The 12,034-nt window shown below is 38.0% G+C and overlaps 1 protein-coding gene across 1 annotated transcript; it reads right to left on the bottom strand.

Moving 5' to 3' along the window:
• Positions 1–6,562: 6,562 nt before the first annotated feature.
• Positions 6,563–11,469, bottom strand: LOC135153055 (uncharacterized). Its single transcript, XM_064110388.1, has one exon. It carries the CDS (start codon positions 11,402–11,404, stop codon positions 9,890–9,892), a length of 1,515 nt encoding a protein of 504 aa, XP_063966458.1. The 5' UTR covers positions 11,405–11,469; the 3' UTR covers positions 6,563–9,889.
• Between the last annotated feature and the right edge of the window lie 565 nt (positions 11,470–12,034).

Raw genomic sequence — 12,034 nt, 5'->3', positions numbered from 1 at the left:
GAGAGAAATAAAAGAGAGACAGATGGATAGATAGAGAATTTGAGAGATAGATGTTAGATGGATAGATAGATAGACAGATAGATAGGTAGATAGAGAATGAGAGAGACAGAGTAGATAGACAAATTAACAGATAGATATATCATGTAGTTCCATAGATTGATTTATAAGATAGATAGTGGATAGACAGATATGATAGATATAAGGATAGATATAATATGAAAAAAGGTAATTATGTGTTTTATTTTTCAATATTTTAGCTTTTCTTCGTTTTCATTCATATAAATGATCATGTACGATAAAGTAAAAAAAAAATCGCGCAGCCAACATATATAGTTCAGCGGAACAACCAAAATACAGAGACTGAATCTTTTGGTCTATAAGCTCAGCTGCATTTGCACGTATGTTTTGCGGATATCTTCGGTGCGGACTTTTGGATCGCGCACCCAGCTGATTATGTAAACAAACGTAGACGTAGACTCTTCACTAGTCGCTTTGTGGCTATTTTTCCGGAAAATGCCTTCGCCAGGGTGTAAAACGGAAACGCGCGCCCAGGCCACCCATGGGTTCATATCATCTCGCGTGCGAAGGAATATCAGTCATATGCACGCGACACACACGACAAGTCAAAAAGATAGTGGGCTTTTGCCCACATAAAATATCACCAATAATCTGGTATTTCACATTCTGCTATGACACTTACCGAATCATTTAGATTAGGCGGAGTTCTGCTGGCAATAAGGAATGATCTCATATACGATATCATAGATACTACAGGGACTGGTGAACAAGTCTTTGTGAAGCTCTCATTTGGGGCTAACGTCAAGCTGATAATTGGAGCTTTGTATCGTCCCCCAAACAGCGACATTAATTATCTCAATGATCTTTGTTCTACTGTCGAGAATGTTGCATCCAAAAACAAGAAAGCAGCTTTGTGGATTGGTGGTGATCTGAATCTTCCAGATATTGATTGGACGAACCTCAGCGTCAGCGGTCATAACTACCCAGCCAGCATGAACAACAGATTGTTAAACATGACTCATGACTGCACTCTTCAACAGATGGTGACTTTTCCCACACGTTTACAGAGCACTTTGGACTTGTTTCTGACTAACCGACCATCTCTGGTCAACAAATGCTCTCCACTACCAGGGCTCGGAGACCATGATATTGTTGGTGTTGACACAGATGTAACAGCTAAGAGGCGAAAACCAGTGAAGAGGTTAATGCATATATGGAAGAATGCTAACCTGAGTGAAATGAAGAGAGAATGTGGCTTGTACCAACAGCGCTTCATAAAGATGCACGACGAAAAGAGTTCAGTCATCAACATGTGGGAGGAAATCAAGACCTTCTTGCAGGACTTGCTACAAAAGCATGTACCATCTAAGATGACCTCCAGTCGGTTTAATCAGCCATGGATCAATTCTTTAGTCAAGCAGCTTTCCAGAAGGAAGAAACGCGCCTTCAAACGGGCACGGTGTACCGGGCAGCAGAAAGATTTCCATAAATATCAAAAACTTAAAAAGTCTTCACAGGTGGCATGTAAACAAGCATACAGTGATTACATTAATCACATGATAAATCCAGACTTGTCCTCAAATCCCAAGCGCTTTTGGAGCTTTATTAACAGCAAGAGGAATGATAACACTGGAGTAGCACCTCTGAAAGCTCAAAGTGGAAGGACTATTACAGACAGCACGAGGAAGGCTCATATCTTGAATGATCAGTTTACTTCTGTCTTCAACAAGGATGAAAACATGACCACCATCAAAGACAAGGGACAAAGCCCGTATCCAGACATGGAACAAATCAACATTAGTCCTGATGGAGTGTACAAGCTGCTATCAACACTGCAGATACACAAAGCAACAGGTCCAGACGGCTTGCAAGGAAGACTTTTGAAGGAACTTGCGACAGAACTCACGCCTATCCTCACTATTCTCTTTCAAGCATCTGTTGACCAAGGCATTATTCCGGATGACTGGAAAAGAGCTAATGTAGTTCCTGTCTTCAAGAAGGGAGAGAGAAACAGAGCAGAAAACTACAGGCCAATCTCGCTGACCTCTATTATGTGCAAGACCCTGGAACACATTGTCTGCAGTAGCATTCTTGACCACTTGGATAGCCATAACATCTTATGTGACGCCCAGCATGGCTTTCGCAAGAAGCGCTCCTGTACATCTCAGCTCTTACATGCTGTTCAGGACCTTTCCCAGGGTATTGATGATGGCGATCAGCATGATGTGATTCTACTGGACTTGTCTAAAGCCTTTGACAAGGTTCCCCATGGTAGATTGATGTACAAAGTCAACTATTATGGAGTCAGAGGCAATATTCACTCATGGATTGAACATCTACTCAGCAACCGCTCCCAGAGGGTTCTTATTGAAGGAGTTACTTCTCATGAAGCCCCCGTTCTCTCAGGAGTGCCGCAAGGTAGCGTGGTCGGACCTCTGCTCTTCATCCTCTTCATTAATGACCTCCCCGAATATGTATCATCACAGTCTACGGTGCGCCTCTTTGCTGATGATTGCATCTTGTACAGAAAGGTCAAGACAGAGGAGGACACTAAACAGCTTCAGAGGGACCTGGATGCTCTTCAAGTATGGGAAGATGACTGGCTCATGCAATTTCACCCGCAAAAATGCCAAGTTATGCATGTTACCAATAAGAGGGTAGTTATCAAGAGTTCGACACCATATTGCATTCATGGAATACCCCTGGTGGAGACTGATAAAGCAAAATACCTTGGTGTAAACTTCCAGGAAAACCTTAAGTGGAATCACCATGTAGACAAAACAACTAAGTCTGCCAACTCAGTCAGCAGCTTCCTGCAGAGAAATATCAGGGACTGTCCTCTCAAGACGAAAGTGTTGTGCTACAAAGCATTTGTCCTTCCAGTACTGGAGTATGCTGCTGTGGTGTGGGACCCATTTACCCAGAGGAACATCTCAAAACTGGAAATGGTACAACGCCGTTACGCCCGCTTTGCTTTAGGAGACTTTCGACGTACCAGCAGTGTATCAGATATGCTAAAGCAACTCCAGTGGGCTACTCTTCAGGAAAGAAGGGCACAACAGCGAGCTAGCATGGTCTACTGCATCATCAACAAGCTTATTGACATCCCGGATGACCACTTCATTCCATCAACTGGACCATGTACACGTGGAAATCCTGATAAGTTACAAATTCCATATGCCAGAACACAAATATATCAAAAGACATTCTTTCCTGATGCTATCAGAATATGGAACTCACTCCCAGCAAAGATAGTTCACAGCACCTCCCTCGCATCTTTCAAGCAGGAGGTGCAGCAAAGGAGGCTTCGTTAAGGCCTCTTCTGTTTTTAGCCGCACATAGTTTTGTAGAGATTTTTACTCGCACTATTCATCTGGGCACTTGACAAGCACAAGTACGATAATATGCCAACGGCAGTCTGTACTTTACAGGAAGAAGAAGAAGATCCTTCCGTGACTTCTCCTTGAAGTTTTTTCTTAAAAATATGTATATTTTCTTGATCTTTAGTGAAGATTTCACGGAGATAAAATTTGGTCAGCGTAGATATCAATTTTCGCCTAAAGAGGGCGCGCGATTTATATTCATATCAAAGACACGACAAGGGAAAGATTAGAAACCTACACTATTTTACACGCAAATCGACGCAAGGCATTACGCGAAGTCCGTGAAGTGTCCAATCTTTTCATTGTATAGACTTTGGTATACCGTGACGTTCGTTAATACTGCTTGTACTGCTGGTTTCGTTCCAGGCATGTGTATTAAAAAAAAAAAAATTATATTAGTCATCGTTTTAAATTAATTGCAACAAAAGTGTTATCATCGCCAATAATAATCCTGAATTATGTTTTTGAAGGTATCTTATTTATTGGTGCCCATAATTAGTAAATTAATCATAAGAATTGCGCATTCAAAGAATTTAGACACAGTTATAAAATTACCGAGGAGCTGAATCAAGGTTGTGAAATTTATTAGCGCCACCAACGGGCTTCCTTGTATTTCCGTAGAAGAGACAAACGAAGTCACTTGCTAGGCCGAGGTAAGCGAAATTTGCTCTTTTTAAATGAAATGAGTTAAATTAAATATCATACCCCCGGTATGTATAATTTTGTTATGTATTACTATTGCTACTTACCGGAAAGAGCCCCGGTGCGTAGCGAGAAGGAGTTTCGGCAAATATTACTTCAGCAATGAAGCACTGTTTGCCGACTACTTCGAAATCTACGGTCAAACACGGTCCGGTGTGCGAGGTTCGTATAGACTGTAGGACTATAAGGCTATATATACGAACCTCGTATTAGTGTGAGTGCGCCCAGGCCAACCACCCAAGATCAAGACAGGCCCACACACACAGTCTCGAGTATTCGGGACTGAGAATGAGTGATGAAGCGGACGGGAAGGCTAGGGCTAGGCATGACGAATTACACTAAAAAAATACACCATGACAGCTAAGCAATATTGTATAAACATACATACCTTCACTTCTGGTTTATTCTCATCGTAAGTAAAAACTGAAATTTGCTTCTCAAGCTCTAACTCCGGCCAATAATTTGAGCTACTGTCGAGGATCCGAGGATCGAGACGCGATTGCGAACCGCCCATCTTTATTTTGGTTTCTAAGCACGGTAGTGCGCGCGCATCTTCATGCCCGGATCCGGGGATTCCCCAATTTCTATCTGTGTTGTGTCTGCTAAAAATTATAGTGAAGCTGCCTGCGATGTAGTGCAGCGAATGGAGTTTCATCTGAAATAGTTCACAATTCCCTGGTTTCACAGATAATGAAAGGGGTTCCGTCATGATACAGAAGCTCTTTTGTTCTTTATCATGACTCTTGTACTTTGGTGTCTTTAGATTCAGGCGCGGATAAGGGGGGGGGGGGGGAGTGCCGCGTAAATTTAGACAATTTATGTGTAGCATGTAGAATTATAAAATGAGCAATGACCTTTTTTTTTGGCTTATCAAAATTTTCAGGCAAATTCGCAACAGTTCCAGTCCGACTCAGGATACACGTCTAAAATTGTCAGAAAACGATCTTCATGCATCATAATTTTTTCTTTTTAGATTGTTCTTTGGGCCTGATGTTGCCATCATAAAATGATTAAAAGTGGCCCATGACTGACATGTAAAACCATAAGTAAATTAAAAGTACAAGGTTTTACATCAAGCTAATTAAATATGAATTAACACTATATTTAAATCTTAGATTATTCAGTTCTTTGAAATGAACCAAATGGTAGAATTTTCTGTGCCATCAAATATATCTAACAATCTTTACGGTTAACTTGCTTAGGAGCCATAGCAAAATCAAGTCCTTATGAAAGGACCTGGTGTTCATTCTCAGTCAAACTGACAACAATTTTGCTTGGATGCAATTGATCTATATTTTATAATGGTTTAATAAAATGAATTGAATGTAGGGCCTACATGTATACTAAATTTAAAATGCTATAATATTCTCACTTCCAGACTGTTTTTTCTCTATCCATCTTCCTCAAACATTGGCACTGGTTACAATTTTAGTTTCCTTCACCAAATCCTGTTTAGGGTATCTTTTTCTCATATTTTCCGGGTGCTCATGCAACAAAGAAAAAAGTGGCTGAAAGCATATAGGTGTAACATTTACAAAGAAAGCATGTGAAAACACATAAATAAGTTGAGGGGCAGTGCCGATATACATGTATTTTGATACGGGTGATAGGACTCTAGTCTAGGGGACCTAATTCTTTCTCAAGTGAACTGCAAGGATAATATAGAGTTACACAACTATACATGTGCCTCTCTTTTCATGCTATTCTTTCATCTCCTTCTTTTTCTTCTCATTTTCTTCAGTCTTCTTCTTTCTACATGTGCTTAAAGGAGAATGAAACTCTTGGAGCAAGTTAGCTTTTGTGAAAGCAGAAAAATCAAAGAATAAGATCAACAAAAGTTTGAGTAAAATAGGACTAGCAATAGAAGAGTTATGAGCATTTGAATGTCGAGATCACTAATGCTATGGAGATCATCCCATTGGCAATGCGACCAAGATCTATGATGTCACAGATGAACAACTCTCCCCTTTTGGACACTGAAAATATACCCCAAAACATCTTTTTGCTCATTCTAATCATATGACAAACGATTCATCAATGATATAATGTTGTGAAACCTCTGTACTTGTCCTCTCATAAAGAGAACACCTCACCTTGTGATAGACTCTATAAAAATTAGAATATAAGTGAAATGAGTACTAAAGTAATGAGGGAGTTGTACGTGTGTGACATCACAGATCTTGGTCGCATTGCCAATAGGAGGATCTACATGGCATTAGTGATCTCAATATTCAAATGCTCATAACTTTCTTATTATTCATTCAATCTTCCTCAAACTTTCAACAATATGTTTCTTTGATTTTTCTCTTTGATATGGATTCAGCTGGTTTCAAGGGTTTCATTCTCCTTTAAAAAATGAACAGGGTGGGGGTCACCCTGACTCACCCATCAAAATTCAAGTTTACACCATGCTAAGGGTAGGAGTTATACATGATATCAATAATACACTACTCAAAATGTAGTAAGAACAATTCAAACAGATTTAATATTTCAGAAATTACCATTCACCTCTCATTAAAAGTATTAACATAGGTCTGGGTATTGTATATCATCAGAAAATCAAAGTACAAGAGTACATTGTGACAGTAAGTATACATGTAAATATTTTATTAAGCAGAATAACAATGTTTACATGCCTTATGTACACATACATAATGATCTCAGCCCACATACCACAATGAATGATTTAAAAGCAAAGAAGAATACACATCATAAGTTATGATTATTAATAAAAACATATACATCATCACCCTTTCTACATGTAGGTATATGCAAATTTGTGGAATCTAATGAAAATGCATTTCAATTCAGTTCACCAAATTTCCCCATAGGATGTAATCATACTCAAGATTAATTTGAATAGGAAGAATACCAACAATATCATTTTCCTTCACATGCATTAGATCATTTCTTTTATTTACACAAATTCTTTGAGTATGACACACAATGCAGGTGATACAAAAGTTCGATGTTATAAAACAAACAGCTTGTAATTCACATTCAACTGGTAGGTTCATAACTTTCCTCATCAATTAATCAGATATGGGGAAACCACAAATAAACTTCCAATGTAAGATAATTTTTTAACAAAATGATTGATAGTAGTACAAAAGTCAATTGTCACAAAAATAAGCATTTAAGTTTGCAATTTCAGTATTCAACTTGGAGGTAAATTAAGGTCAAATCTCCTTCTCCATCCAACAGAATCATGGGGAAAAACCAAGACAACTTGGAGTATAAATGATAAATTACCATGAATAGAATTGAGCTGCAATGCATGTAAATAGCACAGTGAATAATCATCTGCCACAATTCAGTTTGAATTACACAATTGAAATTCACTCTCAACCGGCAAATATAATTCATATTTCTACAGTGCCAGTACACAGATCTTACTTTAAAAATCTCTATTAAAAAGAAAAACTACACACATTACATATACGTAGATGAGCTAGCATACTTAAAAAACGTCTTTCCAAATTATCCCCCAAATTGACAGTGAATTATTAAAACAAACCTTTGAACACAAAGGTTGTGGGTCTCAGGATGGGGGGGGGGGGGTATAGGAAGGGGGTTGTCATACATGTACCTTGTAGCATCAGACAATTTTCAATCTTTAAAAATTATGAGGTAACTTGCAATGTATTATGATATTTTTACACACTATATTAATATGACATGATGTAAATCTCTGGTGGATTTGATTAACAATCAGGTAAATGTACCAAGCATGATATTTCCAAATGATAAAAATGTAATTTCAAATAAAGTTTAACAAAAAATCTTACATGTCTTAAATAAAATGACAATCAGGTATGATTACATTCAACAATGATGAAAATGAAATAAAAATAAAATATATACCTGCCTTTTTAAAACAATTTGCTTGCCAAAAATGATGTTGTAAATTGTGAAAATCATATATGGATTAGAAGTATAGTACAGTCTGTAATATGAACACAAAGAATTTAGTGCTGTTAACAGTAGGCCTAATTTAGTACTTAATGTATGTATAGCAGCCCTATATGGCATATTTTTCCTCTTAAAGTTTATTATACATGTATATCAAATGTTGGTATCTAGGGATCATCTACATGTGTATGTATACCATGTACAGATTATTAATTTTCAAATTCATTCATAGATCAAATGAGCAACTATCTCATATAAACACATGTATGTTTTTGTTTGAAACATACAGTCTAACTGCTACAATTGAATGAAAAAATAAACAAAAATAATGGACCCTAATAATTTGCTATTTTCTTAATTTTTTGATAAAAACACTTTCAAGCATGCAAGGGGACATTTCAATATAAATGTTCATATATATACAATATGCAATGTACACAAATGTTTTACCAAGAAAAGAGTTTGGAATACCTGTTTTTTTAATAATAACATTAGAGGGTGCTATATCACAATAATGGTCATGGCTTAAAACCTACCTTAAATTAATCTCAGGCAATGACCTTGGATGGGCATTGTTGGCCACAATGCCTATTTTGCTGGCCAATTGATGTATTTTGTCCCCTTTTTTCTATTTTCCTACATTGATGTGAAATACAAATGTGCCCTTTTGAAAATTGGCCTTGCCCTAAAAACATAGAAATTTGAGGCCTGAATGGTCAACTTCAAAATTTCACAAGAAATCAGTTAATGACAATATTAAAGTCCACTCCACATACTATATACACTTTTGTAAGATTTAAAAATTAGAATGATAGTCAAATAGAGCAATTCACTTACTAGAACTTGTAAACACAAGAAACAAAACAAAAAATTTCCACATTTGGCATTGGCAAGCTTAGAAATAAAATCAAAGTACTGAAGATTCAGAATGGAAATACACATAGGAATGAATTAACAATAAATGACTATGTTGCACAGTCCATAGTTACTAGAACACAGCTTGTAACAGACAGGAATCAAAGTCTTTTCTGGGGATTAAAAATTTCTGACATTTGACTACCATTTCAATACTCCAGACACTTACATGTATACTACGAAAGTATACCTAACATAGTTTAGCGGAACAACCGATGGTACAGAGACTCAAGCTTTTGTTCCAACTTCTAAGCATAGAACTTTTTGATTTGCTAGGTGAGTGCAAAGAGTTTGCTTTAGCTGGTGGCAATACACAGCATTTGCCAGTACACTGTCCACTTCCTGTTATCTAGGGGATCCCTGTTGATGTCACAAATAATTGATATGTCAGGCAACATCAGTGGACTTTTTGGGTATGCTCAGTGTGTTGCTTCGCTCAACTTTGTTTGTATGCCATGAACACAAAACAGACTATTATGACATTCTTACATAGTCGTCCACTAGTGAACATGCAAATTGAAATGTCTCTACAAATGACATCAGTGGGAGTCCTTTCATTTCAAATCCTCATCATAGAATTAAAAAATGGAGAATGCAAGAAAAGTCACTGTCAATAATGCACAGCACCTCAAGGGATTCCTGCTCAGACTAGGGAACTTTGTGTGGCTCCATACACAATGTAAACTTGAATCAGGGAACATGAACATTGATTTCAACCATTCCCTCTACTGTTATCATTATGTACATGTAGGATGACAGTACAATTGTCCATATACCTATTAAGACTTTCATATATTTGGTATCATTAAGCAAGAAACATATTCATGTAGACCTAATTTAAAGCTGCTTTGGTTTACCTAAAAATTCTTGCAATGAAAGATCATTTTGAATGATCATCACACAAATAATTAGCAGCAAGGAAGCTCATTTTAAATGACCTTGCAAGATGTCTTTTTTATTCAACTATAAACCTCAACAATCGATCCAATCCTAGATCTACATAGAGGACAGATCCGCATATATATGTCATCATTACTGACTATCCTGTCTGCACAGGGTACGCAGACACACAGGTGACGACATGGCATGAAGAGTGTATTCTTTACTGCATCCAGACATACCACACATGCTTGTCTTTCCTGTTCCTCGCTTAATCTGTTCTTAAGTTTACTCACAAGATATTCAACCGAGCCACTTCCTTCAGCGGGCTCACCTGACGGTGTGAATGGTCGTGATCGAAATGAGTATGGTGTGTGGTGGGTCGATCGGCTTGGACCAGGCTGGTCTCCTACACCTCCTACTTCACCTGCTGGTACATCCTGGTCCATGCCATCATCTCCATTCTCTTCTCCTTCATTAAGAACATCAAGGTCACCTTGCTGCTGATCTTCAGGAAGGACATCCTGGTGAAGATGACCTTCAGGTCTCAAGGGTTCTCTGTTGACATTGCGTGATCTAGAAGTTGTGAAGTTATTCACTAGCCGAGTGAGATCCTGGATGATGTGTTGGATATTTCTCTCGTGTTGTCCGTTCATATTGATAGTAACCCACACCAGGGTTACACAGAGAGCTAGAGCCAAGAGGGCGCCCCAATTCTTTCCAACAAACAAATTAAGTGACGAGTATCCTTCCGCAGCACTATCAAAACAGTCAATCAAAGCTTGGCCAACATAGTCTATCGCATTGATAAAGAATGTGGATATTTCTTTGAAAGCGTTCACGATATCATAAAAAACATTCATAATGATGCTGATGCTTGAATACAATAACTCGATCACTACTTCAAAAATTCCAATAACAAAATCTTCTATAGCCTTCAACATGCTCATAAAGATATACAGTCCATCAATCATATTTTGGGTGCAAGCATTTACAAATGAAATAGGGTAGGCTACTCCAGTGATGAAGAACTCATAGATTAGGCTGCAGACACCGTGCACAAATTCTCTGGTATCACTTCCAACACTGTGCATGAGCTGTACAGTGTTTCCTTTAGCTTCTTTCATATGACTGTAGGTAGATCCAATCAGTGAAGTGAAAAGTTCAGCAAACAGGGTAAACTGGAAGACGACTAGATTTAAAAACTGAGTCCAAACACTCATGAATGCTAACAGTAGATTCTTAACGATGTTTCCCAGCAACTCCCCAGTGTACACAAGAGCTTCCCAGGACCATGACATACAACCTTGAATTGCATTGCTCATCAGGTTCTGGACTAGATCAATCAGGTACTTTCCCATGTGGTAACTCCAGACCGGTAACTCGGCAAGGAACTCAATGCTGAACACAAAAGCTTTGGCAGTATACAGCACAGTTTGTATTAACAGTGCCCATAGTTGAATGATGCATCTATATAGACTCGTCACAAGCTGGTAGTTGAAATTGATGATGAACACAATCCCATAGAATATTTGTGTGCAACCCCATAGAAGGTTGTCAATGTATGACAACAGGATGGAGAAAGAGTTAGCCATCTTGATTCTTGAGTCAGTATTCACTCAGCATCTCATTCATTCACAAACCTATCTTCATAGCTTCATGACCTGCAAAACATAAAGAGAAAATACATAAAAAATTGTTTCAACTTGGCAGACTATAGGGGAGGGTGGGGTAAATAAGGCCACCTATTAGTTTTTAGCTCACTGCTCAAGAATGGTATGGTAAAATGGATTACTGTTTGAGCATAGATAATGTCTCACAGCCAAGTGCACATGGCCAGAGGGAGCAAAAACGCAGCAGCACCTCAAAATCAAAATTTTGAAAGTAGCATTGCCACTTTAGACTGAGATGCAAGTAAACTACCCAGTAATGTGTATTAACTTTTATCTTAGTTTACTTTCTTAAGGTATTATTGAGCATGCCAGAACTGTAGTAAATTTCACCACTTTCCCTTTTTTTTTTCTGACACGATGCCTGTGAACTAAAGATGTCCGACAGGGCAAATGAGGCCACCCAGATGAATACATAATTAAAATTCTATGGACTATGGTTACATCTAAATGCAGTGTAGACATCACCACATTTGAGTATGCGTCCACTACCAATAAAACACATTCATAGAAACACATTACTAGTTCTGTGACAGTAGAAAACACAATCCAAAG

The sequence above is a fragment of the Lytechinus pictus genome, chromosome 15 (genome assembly GCF_037042905.1).
Source record: "Lytechinus pictus isolate F3 Inbred chromosome 15, Lp3.0, whole genome shotgun sequence".
Lineage (NCBI taxonomy): Eukaryota > Metazoa > Echinodermata > Echinoidea > Temnopleuroida > Toxopneustidae > Lytechinus > Lytechinus pictus.
The sequence above is the reverse complement of the archived record's forward strand: the minus strand, read 5'-3'. Positions and strand labels throughout refer to the sequence as shown.

Coding starts and splice junctions, on each gene's coding strand:
- LOC135153055 (XM_064110388.1), bottom strand. CDS start 11,404: ATGGCTAACTCTTTCTCCATCCTGTTGTCATACATTGACAACCTTCTA.